The sequence below is a fragment of the Canis lupus genome, chromosome 12 (assembly GCF_003254725.2).
Source record: "Canis lupus dingo isolate Sandy chromosome 12, ASM325472v2, whole genome shotgun sequence".
In the NCBI taxonomy this organism is placed as follows: Eukaryota; Metazoa; Chordata; class Mammalia; order Carnivora; family Canidae; genus Canis; species Canis lupus.
This window is the reverse complement of record NC_064254.1, coordinates 65270695-65292514: the sequence shown is the minus strand read 5'-3', so window position 1 is coordinate 65292514 and position 21820 is coordinate 65270695. Positions and strand designations below refer to the sequence as shown.

The following is a 21820-nucleotide window of genomic DNA, read 5'->3' as shown; positions in this document are numbered from 1 at the left end:
GGAACAGAATAGAGAGTCTGGAAATAAACCTGGATTTATATGGTCAATTAATCCATGACATAGGAGGCAAGATATGCAATGGAGAAAGTCAGTGTCTTCAAAAATGGTGCTGGGAAAACTGGAAAAGAATTCTTATATGCAAAAGAATGGAATTGGACCACTTTTATATATAAAAATAAACTCAAAATAGATTAAAGACTTAAGAAGACCAGAAACCATAAAACACTCAGAAGAACTTAGGCAGTAATTTCTTTGAGATCTGCCATAGCAGCATTTTTCTAGATAAAAATTGTAAGACAGGGGTGCCTGGCTGGCTCAGTCAGAAGAGCATGTCATGTGACTCTTGATCTCAGGGTCATAAGTTGAAGCGCCACATTGGGCATGGAGCCTACTTAAAAAGATTTAAAAAAAGATTGTAAGGCAAGGGAAACAAAAGCAAAAATGAACTATTGGGACTACACCAAAATAAAAAGCTTTTGCAGGGGCCCCTGGGTGGCTAGGTGATTGAGCATCTGCCTTTGGCTGAGATCGTGATCCCAGGGTCCTGGGATTGAGTCCCGCATGGGGCTCCCTGCATGGAGCTTGCTTCTCCCTCTGCCTGTGTCTCTGCCTCTCTCTCTCTCTGTGTCTCTCTTGAATGAATAAATAAAATATTAAAAAAAAAAAACTTTAGCACAGTGGAGGAAACCAATAAAACAAAAACTACTTACTGAATGGGAGAAAATATTTGCAAATGATACATTCAGCAAGAGGTTAATTTCCTAAATATATAAAGAACTTAAGCAAAGCAACATCAAAAAACCAACAATACAATTAAAAAATGGGCAGAGAACCTTTTTTTTTTTTTTAAATGGGCAGAGAACCTTAATAGACATTTTTCCAAAGAAGACATATAGGTAGATGATCAACAGACACATGAAAAGATGCTCAGCACTAATGATCAGAAAAATACAAATCAAAACCACAGTGAGTTATCACCCTGCACCTGTCAAAATGGCTACAATCAAAAAGAAAAATAAGCGTTGGCAAGGAGGTAGTCTGTGCACTGTTGGTAGAAATGTAAATTTGTACAGCCACTGTGGAAAACAGTAGGGAGGTTTCTCAGAAAATTAAATACGTAAATACACTATGATTTAGTAATTCTGCTACTGGATTTTTCCCAAAGAAAGCAGAAACATTCGTTCAAAAAGCCACATGCACCCCTATATTTATTGTAGTATTATTTACAATAGGCAAGTAATGGAAGCAACCCAAGCATCCACTGATAGATGAATGGATAAGGAAGATGGTGGTATACACACCCACGAACACGCACAGGACTCTTACCTAGCCATAAAAAAGGATGTGATCTTACTATTTGATATGATCTTACTATATGATAACATGAGTGGACCTAGAAGTATTATGCTAAGTGAAATAAGGTAGAGCAAATAAGGGTATTATGCTAAGTGAAATAAGGCAGGGAATAAGAGATAAATAGCATAGGGAATATAGTGAATGGTATTATGATAGCATTGTAGAGTGACAGATGATAGCTACACTTGTGGTAAGCACAGCATAATTATAAACTTGTCAATCACTATTTGTACACCTGAAACTAATACTGTGTTTAACTATACTTCAATTAAAAAAAATTAGGGGGCTAGCTCAGTCAGTAGAGTGTGTGACTCTTTATCTCAGGGTTGTGAGTGCAAGCCCCACATTGGGTGTAGAGCTTGCTTAAAAATAATAATAGAAATTATGGTTTAGATGAAAAAAATTAAAATCATTGAAAAATTTTACAATTTTTTAAGGTACTTCTGCATTTTCCCTCAATGTGGAGCTTTGTTGAATGAAAACCACATTGTATCCTCTGTGTGTATGTTCTGGGAAATAGAAATATTAAAACTAAATTTGGACATAAACATAATCTTTTGCCACTTGGTCTTCAAAAATGCCTTTTTAATGATATTACTGGTCATTTTGTGTGTGTCTGCATTGTCTCCTTAAGAACATTGTAAAATTTTTGAAGGATTTGAAATTTTCTTTAAGTGTTTTTTTTTTTTTTTTTGACATCTATTTTGGGACCTGGAAAAAAAAAACACTCTCATTCTGTGCTTTGAGCCATTGCCCAGGTCAAAGGTTATATTTCCTTTTAAGTTTTTTAAAAAAGATCACTGTTATTTTTATATTGCTGGATTAGGAAGCTGTTGGTTTAAAAAGTATTTACCTAGTCCTTCTGGCAGTTGTTTTAGGAGAAAATTGTGACCTCAGCACAATGCAAATAACTTTTACTATAGCAATGGAATTTTACAGGTGGTTTCTTTTTTTTTTTTTTGAGAATGTGGTACCAGTTTTGGAAGGAATATTATTATTTGTATTAAATTTATAAATAGTATATATTATTAAAGTATAAACAATGCTCATTGAAGAAATTTTGGAAAATATATAAGAATATAAGAGAAAAGTCACCTATAATCCTTACTGTCTTCTCATAAAAATGTAGTTACCTTTAATGTTTTACATTCCAGCTTGAACTGGCAAAACTTGAGAACCCATGGGCCAACCAGGAATTTTTGTAAAGGCTCAGTAGTTCTCATTTGCTTTAATGTAGAACTCCTTGCTTTCCTCTCTCTCTTGTTTTCTGATTTCAGAGGCTTTTCTTGATTTTTCTGAAATTAATATCTTTAAGAAATGAATTGGTTAGTTAATAGAGTTTGTATGTATGAGTATTTACTTTTCATATGTGGCTTTCTAATTTCACAATTTTGTTTCTTTTGATGCTAGTTTAACTGATGAAGAGTCCCGGAAAAATTGGGAAGAGTTTGGAAATCCAGACGGCCCTCAAGGTGTGATAAATGATAATTAAAAATTACTGGTGTTATATACACACATTTTTATATGTAATGAAAATATTAATAGATTGAAAAGAATTCTTGATTTTCTTAGTTTGTGAATCGGAAAATTATAACCTCAAAGAATTAAATAGATACGTAAATTGAGTCCTCTTTAGCTAATTTTTACTTTTTCTTTCTAGCAACAAGTTTGAAAGATAGAACTTAGATTGGTTTGATGAGAAGAGTAATCACTAATTATTCATCATTTCCAGCTAGCAGTTGATAAAAGTTGGATAAAAACAATTGTTGAAAAAAAAAAATCTGTTGTTCTTTACTGACTTTAAACGTTTTCTTATGTATTCATAGAGTTTACTCAGGATATATTAAAGAATTTAGATTTAATTATTAATGTTTTAAAGATTTATTATTTGAAAGAATGTGAGCAGGGGGAAGAGGCAGAGGGAAAGGGAGAGAGAGAATATCCAGCAGACTCCCCACTGAGTGTGGAGCTGACGGTGGGACTCGACTCTGACTCCAAAATCATGACCTGAGCTGAAGTCAAGAGTCAGACGCTCAACCAATTGAACTATGAAGGCGCCCCAAAAGAATTTAGATTTAAATAAGAAGGAATTTATGTACTTTGGTTGAGCTCCCCCCCTCTTCCTGAAAAATCCATGAACTTTTATGTGTTGGGAGCACAGTCTTTCTTGGGACACCTGGGTGGCTCAGTGGTTTAGCGCCTGCCTTTGGCCCAGGGTGCGATCCTGGAGCCCCGGGATCGAGTCCCACATCAGGCTCCAGGCATGGAGCCTGCTTCTCCCTCTGCCTGTGTCTCTGCCTCTCTCTCTCTCTCTGTATGTCTATCATAAATAAATAAACAAACAAATAAATCTTAAAAAAAATACAGTCTTTCTCAAAGCTTTTTTTGAGGAAGGGGGATAGTTTGGGAGGCAGAATTTGGGGATATAACTAATAAAACTGGAAGTGGAGGAGATTCTTCAGAAATACTCTTTCTATTTTAGCCACAAGCTTTGGAATTGCCTTGCCAGCTTGGATAGTTGACCAGAAAAACTCAATTTTGGTGAGTGCATGTAAATAAGACACATTATAATAAAGAGAGCTGTAACAAAATACTGCTATGTTGTTTTTAATGTAACTGTGTATTGTCAAAACTATTTTTACATAATAGAGAAGATAATTGGTTCTCGTGATTAGATTGCTGTTTGGGCAGTAAATGTAGTTTTAAAACTTTGAAGTTGTGATTTCTTTTGGAGGCAGTTTCAGGTTGGGTCTTATCCTTGGTTTGGAGAACTACGGTTTTTATATGGTATCCTAAGTAGTACTCAGAATTTAAATTATCCTTCATTTCACGTTTATCCAAGCTCAATTAATGTTAATATATGCTTAATGATATATATATATTCCATATGGTACTTAGGAAATCAGTAGGATATTAGACTTTTTTTTTTTTGAAGATTTTGTTTATATATATATTCCATATGGTACTTAGGAAGTCAGTAGGATATTAGACCTTTTTTTTTTTTTTTTTTTGAAGATTTTGTTTACCTGACAGAGTGAGTGAATGGGGAGGGGCACAGGGGGAGGGAGAAAGAATCTGAAACAGACTCCTCACTGAGTGTGGAGCCTAGTGTGGGGCTTGATCCCATGACTGTGAGATCACAACCTGAGTCAGAACCAAGAGTCAGAGGCTCAACCAACTGAGCCATTGAGGCTCCCCAGATATCAGACTTTTAATCAGTGATAGATGCTGCAACTCTAAAACATCAGAAATTATCTTAACCTATTGTTCAGGAATAGATGTTTCCCTATTTCACATTTCTTAAAAATGATTAGGAGCTGCCTTTGTAGCAATAAAAAACAAAATTCATATAATCTGAAATTTTTGAAAATGAGGGTTTAATGTTCTAGTGGATGACCATTTGTTATTTTCAGGGATATATGGTTTCTGTATATAAGAATGTTTGTCACACTTAGGATTACTTTGGGAATACTGGAGAAGAGAAAGATAGTTAGCTATCAGATTTGGGATTAAGTAGTAGCAGAAAAATCTAAGACCAATAGACAGAAATTACTTGTAAACAGAACATTAGGAAATTGCTCCTTGATAAAGAACCAGGGTTCTAGTATTTATTTCCAAGACACTAACTACTTGCTAAAGTGTGCATCTATAAGTACCTGACTGGAAGGAAAATATAATTTATTTATTTTTTATTTATTTATTTTTTTTGAAAATATAATTTATAAAGCTGTTTTGCTGGTGTTATCTACAGAGGAGATTAAAAGATAATTTATTATAGTGGATAAGAGTATAAGTTTTTAGATTTGAAGTGCCTGGATTCCAATCCTCGCTCCACCACTTACTAGCTTTGTGACCTAGGACAAGTCATGTTACCTATGTGTGTGCTGCAGGTTCTCTATTTGCAAAAGGAAAATAATAATGATGTCTTTCTCCTAAAGTTTGAAAATAAGGATTAAATCAAATAATACATGAGGAATGCTTTTGATAGTGCCTCCGCCATGTAAGCCTAAAAATAAGTGTTCTTAGATGTTATAATTTATCTGTGAAAACCATAATTATTTCCTTTTCAATTCTAGGTTTTACTTGTATATGGATTGGCATTCATGGTTATCCTTCCAGTTGTTGTAGTAAGTTCTAATTCTTTTTATTAACAATGTTTGGAAAGGGAATTGGTGGCATGCTTTGGAGTCTATAAGATTGTAATTTGTATTAGAGTATAATCAATTGATCCTTGAATTTTAAGAATCTTGTATTCAGCTGTACTTTAAAGGTCTTCTAAAAGTGATATCATCTGAGTATGTTAAAGTATATATAGCTCCTCCCAATAAAAGTTAAACACAACTGAAATATACAGATGTATTTAGAATTAAGAATGTCTTCCTTCCTACCTCTCTCAACTTCATTTCTTTGTTAGAGATAATCACAGCTAAATTTGGTGTTCTCCCTTCCAGATTTTTTTTTAAAAGATTTATTTGTTTATTTTGAGTGGGGGTGCAGAGGGAGAGGGAGTAAGAGAATCTCAAGCAGACTCCCTGCTGAGCACGGAGTCCAGTGCAGGGCTGAATCCCTTGGACCCTGAGATCACGACCTGATTTGAAATCAAGAGTTGGACACTTAACCAACTGAGCCACCCAGGTGCCCCTTTCAGATATTTTTCTTTGAATTTTGTATACATACACACTTAAAAAAAAATCATCTTACTGTATGTATTGTTCTGTGACTTCTTTTGCTTCCTATATTATAGCAATCTGATTTTTAAAAATAAGTGCAATAATACCTCAATATGGACATAACAAAGTTTATGATTTTGTGACTTTCTTTTCTTTTGTGACTGGTGGTTTTCTCTCAGGTCTTATAGTTCCTGAGTCTCATAGTAAACTAATAATTAAGTTGTCTTGCCTTCATCATAGGCTTGTTGTGTGAGGATACAGCTGTATGGAATCAAATGAATGAAAGTAGTATATTAACAGTAAAATTGCTCCTGACCTTATATAACAAATATTTATTGAATACAACCTGTGTGTCAGGAGCCAGCTTGTTGCTTTTAAAGCAGTGGGTTGTTTTGGTTTCTGTTTTGTCTTCAGTTTCTAGCTGAAACATAAATGTTTTAAAATATATATATTTTTTAAATAAATAAATAAATAAATATATATATATATATATATATAGTGAGGTGTAGGTTGCTGTTTAGGTCTTGGGCAGTATAAATACTTGCTAAATAATTTGAAATATGTAACAAAACATTTGTGCTAAAGTTCAGGTATTGTTACTTGTTTTACGAACATTTAGAAAATTTGGCCAGAAACATATTCTGCATCAAACCTAATATTTATGGTGGTTTTGATACTTTATTTATTGTTCAATTTTATTTGCGTTTTAGGGCTCTTGGTGGTATCGCTCAATACGCTATAGTGGAGACCAGATTCTAATACGCACAACACAGATTTATACATATTTTGTTTATAAAACCCGAAATATGGATATGAAACGTAAGTAAATTTAAGTAGGCATGATATTAGATTATTTTCTGAGTCATTCTTTTTTTATATATATATTTTTTCTCCCTTAGTGTTTTCTTTTTTTTTTTTTAATTTTATTTATTCATGAGACACACACACACACACACACACACACACAGAGAGAGAGAGAGAGAGGCAGAGACACAGGCAGAGAGAGAAGCAGGCTCCATGCAGGGAGCCCAACGTGGGACTGGATCCTGGGTCTCCAGGATCAGGCCCTGGACTAAAGGCGGTGCTAAACTGCTGAGCCACCTAGGCTACCCTTTCTGAGTCATTCATGTGGGGTCGATATATATTCAACTGGAGACATTTCATTTCAGTGTTATACTCCATTTGTATAACTAAAGCTGAGGAAAATGCTAACACCCTTTATCACATTTATTTCTGTTATTCCCAATATATATATCTATATATAGATAGATAGATATCTGAGTAATTGGGAATAACAGAAATATATATATATATATATATATTTTTTTTTTTTTTTTCCTAGAAATTTTAAGGCAAAGCTTCATATAAGTTAATTTTGTAATAATACTAGCTAACATTTCTTGAGTGTAGTGTGCCAGGAATTGCTAGGGATTATGTATGTGTTAATTCATTTAAGCTTTATTTTGCTCTCATAAGTAAGTTATTGTTTTTAAGCATATTTTATAGATAGGGAAACTGAGAAACTGAGCTTAAGGATACAGTAAGTGGTAGAGTTAGGATCGAACTCAAGCAGTCTGGTTCCCAGGCCCTAAAACGGTACATTATACTGTATTAATCTTAGTAAAAATAAGTAGAGATTTTGTGTGTTGAAAGAAAACTGCCAGAATATTTCATTCCCGGAGTCGTAATTCAGAATTACTTTATGGAAAAAGAAGCTCCATTTAAAGTATTTTCTTTGATTCCGTAAAGCTAACATTTATGCCTTTCAGAATCACTGCTCTGCAGAAATTATAGACATATCCTAGACAAACCCTGCTTCCCCTCCTTGGGGGAAAAAAAAGAAGATACAAGTTTTAAAAAGTTTTAAATTGTGCCTCATTGTCGAATACACTTTTGTTCCAAAACCAAAATGGACTTTTCTATAATTTGGATTTGCCAGTTTTATTAATTTTTGTTGTTAATGAGAAAGAGACTCTGAATCATGCGACTGTGTGAACAAATCTTTTATTTTTGAGGAATGAGCAGATCTTTTATTTCTGAGGTACAAGTGGTTGTTAACTCTCCCTCACGCACACATATCACTCTTATGTTGAATTGAAATATGAATACAGAAACCCTCTTATGAAAATGTCTCAAGTTTATGATGTGTTTTTTGCATCAGTGATCTTGATTTCTGATTTATTTCTGAGAGTGACACTTAGCCTTACACAGTTCTATTAGAAAAGCATTGTTTAGCTTCTAGTAGGCTTGGTTTTACGTATCCTTGGTTACTTTAGTGTTGGCATCATTTATTATATAGTTGTCTTAGGAATAGGTGTTTCATGAAATATTTGAGGATAATGATGGTGTAGTAAGTTGCACATATTAATAACTGTGCTTACTGTGTGTCAGGCACATCTGTGAAAAAGTTGAGGTCCACAGAGAGGTGAAGGATATTGTCCTGGGTCATTTAATTAGTGAAAACTCTAGGGTCTATGCTCTTTTAATCTTTGTACTGTCCTGCTTTTTGCGAGTACATTGCATGTATCTTCTGGAAGGTGTGATTGATGAACTATAGTAGCAGTTGTTAAAGAGTTTGTATAGACTAATGAGGGTAATGCTAAATATATGTGGCTGCGAATCATGTGTATGTCAAAGAGCACTTCCCACAAACCCTCTGGGGTTCCATAATAAAAATTTGTCTAAACTACAGAGTATTTCAGTTTACTTAAGGTGCTGAGATGTCATGAAGTGAGGAACCCTAAAACTCTTTTTAACTCATTGTTTTTCAGCCCTGTTTAACTATGGAGTCCTGCTTTTTCCACATAATAGCTATATAAATCACATGGGATACTTAATAATTACCTATAGAAAGTTTCTGTGGAACACATGCTTAAGTACAGAAACAGATGCTATTTGAAGTGATTTTAATGCATCCAGTGCTTTGGGACCCTTAATTTGATGAATATGTTTATTTATAGGTAATTTTCTACATATTTAGAAAAGCAAAATGTTTCTTTTTCTTATGAGAGAAATGAGTACTTGTTAGTGGAGTTCAGATGATTTTTAACTTTGTGTGCAAGTGGAAAATTGCCTCAGTTTAGGATTAATGAAGTATTATAGGAGAGGAAATTAATAGGTTAACAATTTATTTACCTTCATATTATTTTTTTGTTTTCTTAGGTCTTATCATGGTTTTGGCTGGAGCCTCTGAATTTGATCCTCAGTATAACAAAGATGCCACAAGCAGACCAACAGATAATATTCTGATACCTCAGGTTAGACCTATCTCCCAGATTCCTTGATACAAGCATATAGGTACTAAAGTTAATGCTTTTTTTAAGTACATATTTTTTTATTATTTTATTTCCTCTAGCTAATCAGAGAAATTGGCAGCATTAATTTAAAGAAGAATGAGCCTCCACTTACCTGTCCGTATAGCCTGAAAGCCAGAGTTCTTTTACTGTCTCATCTTGCTAGAATGAAGATTCCTGAGACCCTTGAAGAAGGTATGGTTCTAATATCTGCAGGGTTTTTTGTTTTTTGTTTTTTTAAAGATTTTATTTATTTATTTTAGAGACCACATGCGAGCTGAGGGGAAGGAGAGGGAAAGAATTTCAGGCAGACTCAGCTGATCATAAGCCTGAGGTGAGGCTCTATCTCATGACTCTGAGATCATGACCTGAGCTGAAACAAGGAGTCATATGCTTGACTAACTGAGCCACCCAGGCACCCCTCTGCAGGGTTTTAATGGTACAAAAGCAATGGGTTTAATTAGACCTCATGGTATAGTGTTTTTTGTCACTGTTCTTTTTTGCTCAACTAATTGCCCAAGGACCTTTTAAAAAGAAATTTTATGCTGCATAATTCACAAATATTTTGAAGATCTAAAAGTAATCGTATTTTGACAAATGTTAAAATTTAGTATTTCAAGGTGAGAGAATACTCTGAGAAATGTTTAGCTAGTTGCAGATATACAGTACTTTCCTAGTGACTTTTAAAAAGATTTTGTAAACTTTTCAGGGAAAGAAAAAATGGATTTCACAGCAGTTATCTCTGTGAACTCCACTACCTCCAGCAGGGGTTGCTGATGAAGGCTTTAATCTTTATTGCAAGCTTCCTAGTGCTTGAAGCCCCCTCTATATGTAAAAGAAAAGCAGTGTTTTGGGACAGTGGTGTTCCCAGGAATGTCATGAATTTGAGTGTCATCATTTCTTCTTTACTTGTATTATTTCATTTGAAGTTTTAAAAGAAAATTATTATCCCTAGGGAATAAATGTTCTTTCTGAATGAGCTCCTCCTCTTCGTTTTTAAAGCCAATAATATAACTAAATGCCTTTGAAAACAAGGCCAGTTGATGCTTAGTAATTGGTGATAAGATAAGATACTTGTGATGGAATGAAGGGTCACTATTTAGGCATTGTTATTGGAGTTGCAAATTAACTAGTAATTCTGATTTTCCTAATGCTCTGTACAGATATAAAGCCACCTCTATTTTTTACCAATTATCTAAGAAAAACAGGGAACAAATTTTTTTTAGGCTGGGTACCAGCTCCAGTCCATGATCTTAATAGCCATTATATGCAGTAAAAATGAATCTGTCTCCCTCTTCCTTCCCCTTTTCCTCCTCCCCCCCTTCTCTTTTTGCATTGAGTTAACATTTATTCCCAATCTTAGTCTTTGAACTTATTCATAGTTACAGAAATTTATGTGCAAAAGAAGATTCTTAAGGTTTTTAAGTATAATAAGATTAGGATTAAGTTTTGAGACTGTTTCTTCTGAAACAATTTATGAAGCACACCACCGTTATATTAAAAATTTGCCTTTGAAACATCTAATCTGAACCGAAGGTTTTCTGACTGATTTTGACAGTACTACTTAGAAGAAACCGTTGCGTTCAACCTGTAAAATTCTGATGTCATATAAATTTAGTATTGGTCTTACACCACAGATGATCAAGGTATTTTAACTATAAGAGTAGAATGATTTGTTGGAGATTTTCCTTTGTTTTGCAGATCAGCAATTTATGTTGAAAAAGTGCCCTGCCCTACTTCAAGAAATGGTTAATGTAATCTGCCAACTAATAATAATGGCTCGGAGCCGTGAAGGTGAGGTAGAAATGTAATTAATTATGTTGTAGTTTTTCTTGCAGGCATATGCAGATTATACTTCATAATTTTTAAGATTTATGAGTACCTACAGTAATTCTGCCTTGTATCTATGTTGAATCAGCTTTCCCACTTTTGTTCATGGTTTTTCTTCTATATTTTCCATTATGTAAAGTCTTTATCACAACTCATGTTTTTGAATTTATTGTTTTATTTTTTGTCATCACTTACTGTTTGTAAAGATTTAAGATACCTTTTCCTTCCTTTGAATATTTTTAGAGTTAGGTTATTCTGTATTTTAACAATGAGTTTGAAATAATTCCTTAAGTGATGTAATAATAATTCATCTGACATGTATTTCACATGAAGGGAAAAAAGAATGAGGAGAAAGAAAAAAAGAATGAGAGAGTTTGTGGTCAATAATGGAAAGGGAGACCCTTAAAGGAGATAATGGTTGTGGTTTTTTGTTACAGCTGATGTCAGTTCTTGGCATGATGTCAGTATGTTATTGATACTGATAAAGTTTTGGGAGATGATGGAAAAATTTTCTGTTAAATCGGTGCTTGTTGCTTGATAATGATGGTTGCATTTGAACATGTTTGTATATTTTTGGTATCTTACAATTTTTTTTTAATTTAAATTTTATGTCGTTAACATACAATGCAGTACCGGTTTCTGGAGTAGAATTCAGTGATTCATCATTTACGTTTAACACCCAGCAGTCAGCATAACAAGTGCTTTCCTCCCATCACCTTTCTAGTCCGTCCTCTACCACATCCTCTCCAATTACCCTCAGTTTGTTCTCTATTGTTAAGAGTCTTTTATGGTTTGCCTCCCTCTCTGTTTTTATTTTATTTTTCCTTCCGTTTCCCTATATTCAGCTGTTTTGTTTCTTAAATTCCACATGTGAGTGAGATCATATGGTATTTGTATTTCTCTGACTTACTTCACTTAGTATAATACATTCTGTCTCTATCCACGTCATTGCAAATGGCAAGAGTTCATTCTTTTTGATGGTTGAGTAATAGTCCATTGTGTATATATGCCACATCTTTCTCCATTCATCAATCAGTGGACATTTGGGCTCTCTCTGTGGTTTGGCTATTGTTGATAATACTGCTATAAACATTGGGGTGCAGATATCCCTTCAGATCACTACATTTGTATCTTTGGGGTAAATACCTGGTAGTGTGATTGCTGGGTGATAGGGTAGTTCTATTTTTAACTTTTTGAGGTATCTCCATACTGGATCTTACAACTTTTGGAGGAAAATCAGCATTATGATCTTAAAACTTGAGGTCTTAAGGATATTCAATGAATCATGTTTTTGTGATGAAGTGTATAGTCCTGAACATATAAAAAGTCCAGCCTTGTTTTTTCTTTTGCTCCTGTTCTTTCTAAGAAAGGGAGTTTCGTGCTCCAACTTTGGCATCCCTAGAAAACTGCATGAAGCTTTCCCAGATGGCTGTGCAGGGCCTTCAGCAGTTTAAGTCTCCCCTTCTGCAGCTCCCTCACATTGAAGAGGACAATCTTAGGAGGGTTTCTAATCATAAAAAGGTAATTCTTTGCTACTTTAAAATCAGCTTTAAGCAGTTTGTCATGTTACTTAAAGGTAACATGAATAAAAAGGATTCTAAAAGTGTTTACTATGAATTTCTTAGGTTTAGAATGTCTTAAACACTAAAACTATCCCTGAAGTGGTTCAATTAGCATTTTCTTGGTTATGGAGATATTTTATATTTTATCTACTCTAAGTGATTTTACTACTTTGAGGGTCAGTGCATTTTAGCAGTTAGAACTATTCTTTATAGTATGTTACCAAAAATAAATGTACAAAGTAAAAATGCACTGTATGCTTTCCAGTCATTTCAGGCCTGGCTTAAAGGTTGGGCAATGGTGTATTGGTTGAATAGGAACAAAAAAATTAAGCTTTCAGAAAATAGTAGATCAAATACAGATGCTTCTAATTTAGATAATGCAATCGATAGTAAAGATCTGATGATGAATCTTAAGATGTGGCAAAAATATGTGTAAATGAAAAAACTGGAGGAAATATAAGAAAAAGCAAATTATAGTTTTTAGATTTTAAACATTACTTTGTATACATTAGACAAAGTGGGCAGAAAATCGACTTTGGATTTGATAATATATTAAGGTAGATGTAAGGTAGTGTGTATTAGAAATTCACATATGAGTTCTCTGTCCTTTCAGGTAATTATATTGCCCTTATAAATTTGTACACATTTTAAATTGAAAACTGTGTAATCAAAAAGTGGGCATTTCACCTGTCTCATGATCTAATCCCTGTCTGTGAAAGTAAAAATTAATAACTAATACCAGATGCCTGGAAATTAACACTCTCCTAAGTATCCTTTTAGGCTAGATGGATATTACTGCAATAACAGACTACTTGCTATATTTAGAAAGTAATAAAAATGAGAATATTGCATCGTTATAAATCTTAAGGATGCAGTTGTACATGGAAATAAATTCCATACTCTTAAGGTTTTTATCATTAAAATTGAAAATATGGATCAGCAAACTGAGCATATCAAAATGACAGTTGTTTTGGTTGGGTCAAGATTCTATGAATATTACTAAGTTTTTTTTTCTCCTGACTTTATTTTTTTCTAAATTAAAAAAATTACCCTGTATTAACTTTGTAATTAAAAAAAAATCCTAAATTTGAATTTCTTTGGATAAAAGGCCATGAAATGCTATAAAGTTGTATCTTTTGCTTTGAAATGTGTATGCAGATCTTCCTCAGCTTACAGTGGGGTACATCCTCATAAAGCCATCGATCGTAAGTTGAAAAAATCCTAAGTCAAAAATGTATTTAATACCCCTAGCCTACCAAACGTCATAGCTTAGCCTAGCCTACCTTAAACATGCTCAGAACACTTACATTAACCTACAGTTGGGCAAAGTCATCTAACACAAAGCCTGTTTTATAATAAAATGTTGAATATCTGTCTCATGTAATTTATTGAATACTATACTGAAAGTGAAAAACAGAATGGTTGTATGGGTACAGAATGGTTGTAAGTGTATGGATTGTTTCTCTTGTGATGCATAGCTGACTGGGAGCTATGGTTCTGACCAGCTGCCCAGCATAATGATAGTATTGTATGAAATATCACTAGTTCTGAAAAAGATCAAAGTTCAGAGTATGGTTTCTACTGAAGGTGTTGCTTTTGCAGCATTGTAAAGTTGAAAAATTGTAAGTAGAACCATTGTAAGTTTGGGACCAAGTGTAATCTTAACATTTTTCTAAAAGTTGTTGGATTTTGTTTTAGTGAAACATGGTAGTTTTGTTTTTGTGAAAAATTCTATGACTTTGGGATTTATTTTCTTTCTCTCTCTTTTAAAATTCAGTACAAAATTAAGACTATTCAGGATTTGGTGAGTTTAAAAGAATCAGATCGTCACAGTCTACTGCACTTCCTTGAAGATGAAAAATATGAAGAGGTTATGGCTGTCCTTGGGAGTTTCCCATATGTGACTATGGATATAAAATCACAGGGTAAGTGGGAGATTTCCCTATTGAACATTTTTTCCTTTTGTTTATGTGGCTTAAGGTTCTCGAACATTTAATATCATAATGTATAATTAGACTTTGCAGAACTACAGTTTACCTGTCAGATTGGCTGTGAATGGACTATTATGATGTATGCTTAATAGTTTGGAGAACACTGATAGAGTCCCACAGAATCTTACTTTGATTATCCTCAGAATGGGATTACGCTTGAGAACCCTCTGTTCTGTAGTTCAGATTTTGGGAATATCTTAATTTTTCAAAGAATGAAAGAGATTTTTAGATGTGCTGAAAGATACTGCAATATATACTGGTAGTGTTAAAGAAATAGCTGCTTAGCTCTAAAATTAATTTTTTAAAAACCCAATTTACTTTAAAAAGCCTTGGAAATGACCATGTTCTATGCCAGATTTCATGTGTTTTTCTCAACCTGTCTCTGCTGCGGTGAAAAAATCGATTTTTCTATCTACAGAATTGCCCTGTAAGTGCCCATTTTAATAGCTGTATAATATCTTATAGTGGGGGCAGAATTAGAGATTATCTGCTCCATTTCTTCATTGGAACTTTATTCTCAGTTTTGATATTTAGTAAGTTCCTGTTAGAACATTCTTGTGAGACCAAGAATACAAGGATGCATTAGGAATGGTATCTGTCTATAAAGAGCTTATGGTCTAGTTGAGGAAATAGGATGTAAACATAGGATCAAAAATAAGGGAACAAGGCAGAGGTTAAGAGAATAACACAGACATTGTGCCATTCGTTCATTCAACAGCTATTGAGTGCCACTCAATTTTTTTTAGGAGGGGTGTTGGGGAAGCAGACAAAGCTTCTGCCTTATTGAGTTTGTATTCTAATGGAATTGAAAAGAGAGAAATGGCTCTCAAAGACTAGGGTATTTGGGAAGTAAGGTAAACTGCAACTGGTTTCAGTTTGGCTGGAGTGTAGGATGCATGGAATGAAACCGGGACTGCTTTGGTGGGGAGTTTGGATTTCCTTGTGATCTCATTGGGAAACTTCATGATGTTTTCATCCCATCGCAGGGTTTTTTTTAAAGATTTTATTTATTTATTTGAGAGAGACAGAGATGGTGAGAGAACATGAGCAGGGAGGAGAGAGAGAAGAAGGATCCCCGCTGAGCAGGGAGCCCTATGTGGGGCTCCATCCTAGGACCCTGGGATCATGACTTGAGCAGGAGGCAGATGCTTAATTGATTGAGCCACCCAGGCACCCCCATTCCATAGCATCTTGTGTAGATAATTTATTGTATTCTCACAGTGCTATCCAAATGTGTAATATGAGTAATACAGTTAATGGAGGGAGAAGAGAAGAATTTGACAAGCAGGAAAGGGACATCTGCATGATCCAGTGCTAGAGATGATGGATCTCTTTCCCATACTGCTTACAGGCTGTATAGAATCTCCTTTAGGCTTTTTCTCCACTTGAAAGCATCACATGACAGATATGGTTATAGCTGTTAATTCACATGCAGTACTCACACACACAAAATTGTGCAGTGTTGATGAATGTGTAGCCCAGATTTAATAGGAAATGATGGACACTTTCAGATTGAAGAAAGGATATTATATCCTTCTTTTATTAATATTATTATTTTTTTCTTTTTTTAGAGAGCGAGCAGTGGTCTGGGGAGGGGTAGAGAGGCGGGGAGGGGCAAAGGGAGAGGGAGAGAGAATCTTAAGCAGACTCCATGTCCAATGCGATCTTCAGACCTTACTAAGATCATGACTTGAGCTGAGATCAAGAGTCGGATACTTAACTGACTGAGCCACCCAGGCAACCCCAGAATATTGTATCCTTCTCAAGGCCCAGCTGTTGCACCTCACAGCCAGTAAAGGAGGTGAAAGCAGTTCTAGTTTGTTGGAGGCTGTTCTTTTCCATCTGGTGGTGTATTAATGTAGGCCAGAACAGAGTATGCTAATCTAAATCTGTATAAAAGAAACATAACAAACTTAGAACATAAGCAGAAATACACAGTGAAAGAACTCTTAAAGATAAAATTTGTAGGAAAGATATGTTTGATTAGTTACACTAATTTTATTTATTAATTTTAACATGAATGTGTGTGTGTGTTTTTTTAAGTTATTTATTCATGAGAGACAGAGAGGCAGAGATACAGGCAGAGGGAGAAGCAGGCTCCCTGCAGGGACCCCAGTGTGGGACTCCATCCCGGGTCTCCAGGATCACGTCCTGGGCTGAAGGTGGCGCTAAACCGCTGAGCCGCCTGGGCTGCCCAACATTAATGTTTATTTTAATGATAAGTTTATTAGTTTTTGGCAATATGTGTAGCAAATGTAGTCTTAATTAAACAATTGCAAAAACATTATGAAAACTTGTTAAGGTGATTTTTAATATAAACAAAACTTTGAAGTTCTTGCCTTAAAAAATAAATTTAATATGGCTTGGAAATACTAGTTCTAATTATTTTATTTCTGACAAGCAGGGTGGCATTGATAATTAAGGTAAAATCTTGTGAATACAAGGTTTACACAATTTAATAGAGTGACAGATTTTTATATCACTATGAAAAAAGTTGGGGTACAATAGTCATCATGTTGTACTTTGTTTTAAAAGACCTGAGTTTGAAACTTGGCAGTGCCAGTATAGCCATTATGTGACCTCAGGCATTTTACTTTAGTTTTGAACCTCACTTTCTTCTTTAAAGTGGAAATAATAATGCTTCATAGAGCTATTTTAAAGATGAAATGAGTATGTTATTGAAGGTAGCTAGTGGAGCGTTTTATATAGTCAAGTTTTTTTTTTTATTAAGGTTAGAATATATTTGAAATGGTGAAGTACCAAATTGAATTTTATTTTTTACTGATTTTTTTACTCTTATTTTACAGTATTGGATGATGAAGATAGCAACAACATCACAGTAGGATCCCTAGTTACAGTGTTGGTTAAATTGACAAGGCAAACAATGGCAGTAAGTAATCTCTTTTTATTTTTATGCTTTAAGAGTTATGTGTTAAAAAGAGTTATGTGTTAAGAGATGAAGGGGAAAAGGAGGTGAAGACTTTCAATTATGGAATAAGTCATGAGACTCAAGGTATAGCATAGGGCATATATATTAGAGTAGTGTTAAAAGGTGATAGAGTATAGTTGTCGAATCACTGTGTTGTACACCTAAGACTAACATAATGTGTGTCAACTATACTTCAAGGAGAAAAAGAGAAAAAAGTTATGTGCTGAAGTTCTTATATTTATTTTCTCACTTTAAGTCACATATTCTCTAAGTCAAAACTATTATAGTGGTAAAATCTAATTTTGCAAGTCCTATTAGCTGTTTTGATACTTTAAATTGATTTTTATAATTTCTTACATTAGGTTTTACATACAAAAACCCTTGGAAAATAGATTAATTCTTCATGTGATGATTTGTTAATTCCCTGTAAAACATTATAATAACAAGGTAATGTGAGCATAGTATTTAAACTCCAAAGTGCTATACAAAGATTAATTACTGATTATTTTTGAGAATTTCATTACCTATTTCTTCTTGGTTAATTCTGAATTTATTCTTAATTTTTTAAATTACAGTGAAAATATTTTTTTCTACTTATATGAAAAATTTATACTACCTGGGAAAAAAATTCAGGCAATGCAGAAAACTATAGGAAGAAATTAAAATCACCTAAAGTCCTGCCACTCTGAGATTATTGATTTTGAAGCTCATCACTTTAGCTATCCTAATGGATGAATACCCATGGGGTTAAATGATGTTTTTACTATCATGGATTCCTTCTCTCACTCATCTCCCTCAGGAAACCCCTTGTCTCAGTCCCAGATGACCAGAATTTAGTCTTGTGTGTATCCTTGCATATCTTTCTCCCCATGCTCATATTTACTGTCTGGGCCTTTATAGTGTATGTATATATATATACACACTGATACTTTTCTCATTCTCTTTCATTAAATTCAGTCACATTGTATATGTTTCCTGTATTTTGTTTTTCTTAGTTTCTATAACATGTGTTACCTCCAAGTCAACTATTACCTCCTAATTTAGAACTATCATTATAACTTGTTTTTAGTTGACTGTTCTATTTTTAAGTCCACATATTCAACTAGTGGTAGATTTTAGTCTATTCTACTCTGAGGTCTGTGAACATCTGCAGGAAACATACTCTGCATGTCCATCTCTAAAACTTTTGGTCAGAAAAGCATACTTTGTAGTAGGATATATCAAATCAAAGATTTTGGTTTTATTAGTAGCAAGTGGTAAGAAAGCATTTGTGTCATGGACTCTGGATTCGGAGTGCCCCCCTAGAAGAAGAGGAAACTCAAAGCCAGTGGCTAGGATTGGCTGTAGAATCCAAATTTGTACTACCTACATGTTTTGGAATTCCAGCCTGAAAAAATGAGCAAAAATGGGCTGTTGACACTTACGGGATAATTGGTAGGGGAAAAAAAAGCAAAATTGCCCTGGAGCAAGGGAAAGAATCAAGCATTTATCTTCAAGTTCTTGTATGAACTGAACTTCAGAGTAACTCAGTATTAGAACCCAGCTAATAAATATAAAAATGAAACAAATGGGGCAGCCCTGGTGGCTCAAGAGGTTTAGTGCCGCCTTCAGCCCAGGGCGTGATCCTGGAGACCCGGGGTCAAGTCATGTCAGGCTCCCTGCATGGAGCCTGCTTCTCCCTCTGCCTGTGTCTCTTCCTCTTTCTCTCTGTGTCTCTCATGAATAAATAAATAAAATCTTAAAAAAAAAAAAAAAAAGAAAGAAAGAAACAGATGGTAGAATTAGATTAGGGATTGGCAAACTTCCATGAAGGTCCAGTTAGTAAATGTTTTAGGTTTTATAGGCCACATAGTTTCTGTAACAACTGTTGAATTCACAAATGGGCAATGTTGAGTTCCAGTAAAACTTTATTTAAAAACCAGGCAGTGGGCTATAGTTTGTGGACTCCTGAATTAGGCTAACAGTTTAGAGCCTAAATTATTGTTTTTACTTGTTAACTTTAGTAATTAAATTCCAGGGAGATTATTAAACACAGCCAAACATCGCTTATTATCTTTTAGTATAGATTCTAACTGAAATCTCACTAGAATTTAAATCCTAAATTTATGCTTTCTATACTGATCCTAAGTGAATTATATGATAGACGTATCTTTATTTTTATTTTTTATATCTTTAGATTATATGGATTTTCTTGGTGTTCCACCCATTAATTATTTTATTTATTTATATATGTAATTAATTTTTAAAAATTAAAAAAAATGTTTTATTAAGTAAATTCTACCCTCAATATGGTGCTTGAAGTCACAGCCCCAAGATCAAGGGTTGCGCACTCTACTGAGCCAGCCATGTGCCCTTCCATAGTTATTTTAAACTAAGAAATATTTTTGACTTTATAATGAGTTTATATAATCTTAAGTCATGACATTTGTAAATTTAAGTAGACTGTACTTTTTAAAATGTATTCAAGACAGATGTGAGATATTTCAGAAGTTATCTTCTAAAGTGTCATAGTAATTGCTAACTTTGCACACATCATTTAGTAATTGCTACAAGTCTCTTGTTCTCCCCCCCCCAATCAAGTTGTCATCAGTTAAATTTATTGGTCATCTATTTTGAAGATTGCTTTATTTGAAAGATAAATATAGGTTGATAGACTTTATGTTTTTCTTCTCTCTGCCTCTAGGAAGTATTTGAAAAGGAACAGTCAATCTGTGCTGCAGAGGAACAGCCAGCAGAAGATGGGGTAAAACTTGATTTTTCTTACCTATCTTTCCTGGTGAAGGAAATATTTAGTTTTCTGATTCATAGTGTTGTAGGGGAGTAATTCAATTTATGAAAACATTTAGTGTAGCCATTTTCATTTCAAAATTACTCTGACTTCCAAATGAAACTATAGCAATAGTAACTTCAGAGTTCAAAGTAACTTCAAAGTAACTTCAGAGTTTATATGTGTGTTTGTGATTTACAGCAGGGTGATACTAATAAGAACAGAACAAAAGGAGGATGGCAACAGAAGAGCAAAGGACCCAAGAAAACTGCTAAATCAAAAAAAAAGAAGCCTTTAAAAAAAAAACCTACACCTGTGCCCTTACCACAGTCAAAGCAACAGAAACAAAAGCAGGCAAATGGAATTGTTGGGAGTGTAAGTTTATTACTGTTATTATCCTTATTGAGGTATACTTACACTAAAATGTTCAAATCCTATGTGAATGGTTCCTAAAATTTTACATATGTATGCACCCATGATATCCACATTAAGATAGAAAACCTTAGCATCCTAGATAGCTCATTTGTGTCTCTTCTCAGTCAGTGACCCTTCCATCTACCTCCATACTCTACATTTCTGGCTGTTACTACCACAGATTAGTTTTATCTATTCTTAAATTTCACATTAGTAGAAATATGTTTGTCTACTTTCATTTAGCATTATGACTCTGAGATTTATCTGTGTTGTGTGTAGCAGCTGCCCATTCTTTCTGTGTATGTGATACTCCATTTTATGAATAGACTACAATTTAACTGTTCTGTGGTTGGTGGACATTTGGGTTCTTTCTAGTTTTGCCTGTTATTCAATTAAAATGCTGTACTTATTCATATACATGTCATTTTGTGGACATTCATTTTTCTTGGGTATGAACCTAGCAGTGGAATGTTGGGTCATAAAAGAAGTGTACATTTAACTCCATGAAAGAGCCTGTTTTTCCAAAGTTGTGCTATTCTATGTTTCTACAAGCAAAACATGAGTTCAATTGTTCCACATCCTCACTAATGCTTGGTTTTACCATCTTTTTTATTTTAACCACTGTGGTGGATCTGTAGTGGTATCTCTTCTTGTGTGATTTTTATTTGTATTTACCTGATAACAATGATATTGAGCATCTTTTCATATACTTACTGGCCATTTGGATATCCTTTTTCTTTGAGTTGTCTTATGGATTTGTAGGATTCCATTATATATTCTGGATAGGAGTCTTTTTTTACTCTCTTACTGGTAGCTTTTGATGGTACTTAATTTTAAGGAAGTCTTTCATCCATTTTATGGTTAGTGCTTTTGTGTCCTGTTGACACTTATGCCTGTCAAAGAACATGGAGATGTTTTTCTGTTTTCTCCTAGAAGCTATTACTATTTTACATGTTATATTTAGCTCTAGATAACATCTTGAATTAATTATTGCAAATAGTGTGAGAT

At 34.1% G+C, this 21820-nt stretch overlaps 1 protein-coding gene across 2 annotated transcripts in view; it reads left to right on the top strand.

Moving 5' to 3' along the window:
* Window positions 1-21820, top strand: part of SEC63 (SEC63 homolog, protein translocation regulator) — a 73949-nt gene that overhangs the window by 27108 nt on the left and 25021 nt on the right. For both annotated transcript variants that reach the window (XM_025444400.3, XM_049092446.1), the window contains 12 exons: window positions 2767-2828; window positions 3839-3897; window positions 5433-5483; window positions 6737-6845; window positions 9189-9283; window positions 9382-9514; window positions 11021-11113; window positions 12516-12670; window positions 14489-14636; window positions 17510-17592; window positions 20315-20374; window positions 20600-20773. In XM_025444400.3, the coding sequence (XP_025300185.1) occupies window positions 2767-2828; window positions 3839-3897; window positions 5433-5483; window positions 6737-6845; window positions 9189-9283; window positions 9382-9514; window positions 11021-11113; window positions 12516-12670; window positions 14489-14636; window positions 17510-17592; window positions 20315-20374; window positions 20600-20773 (1222 nt within the window). The remainder of the gene's footprint in view (window positions 1-2766; window positions 2829-3838; window positions 3898-5432; window positions 5484-6736; window positions 6846-9188; window positions 9284-9381; window positions 9515-11020; window positions 11114-12515; window positions 12671-14488; window positions 14637-17509; window positions 17593-20314; window positions 20375-20599; window positions 20774-21820) is intronic.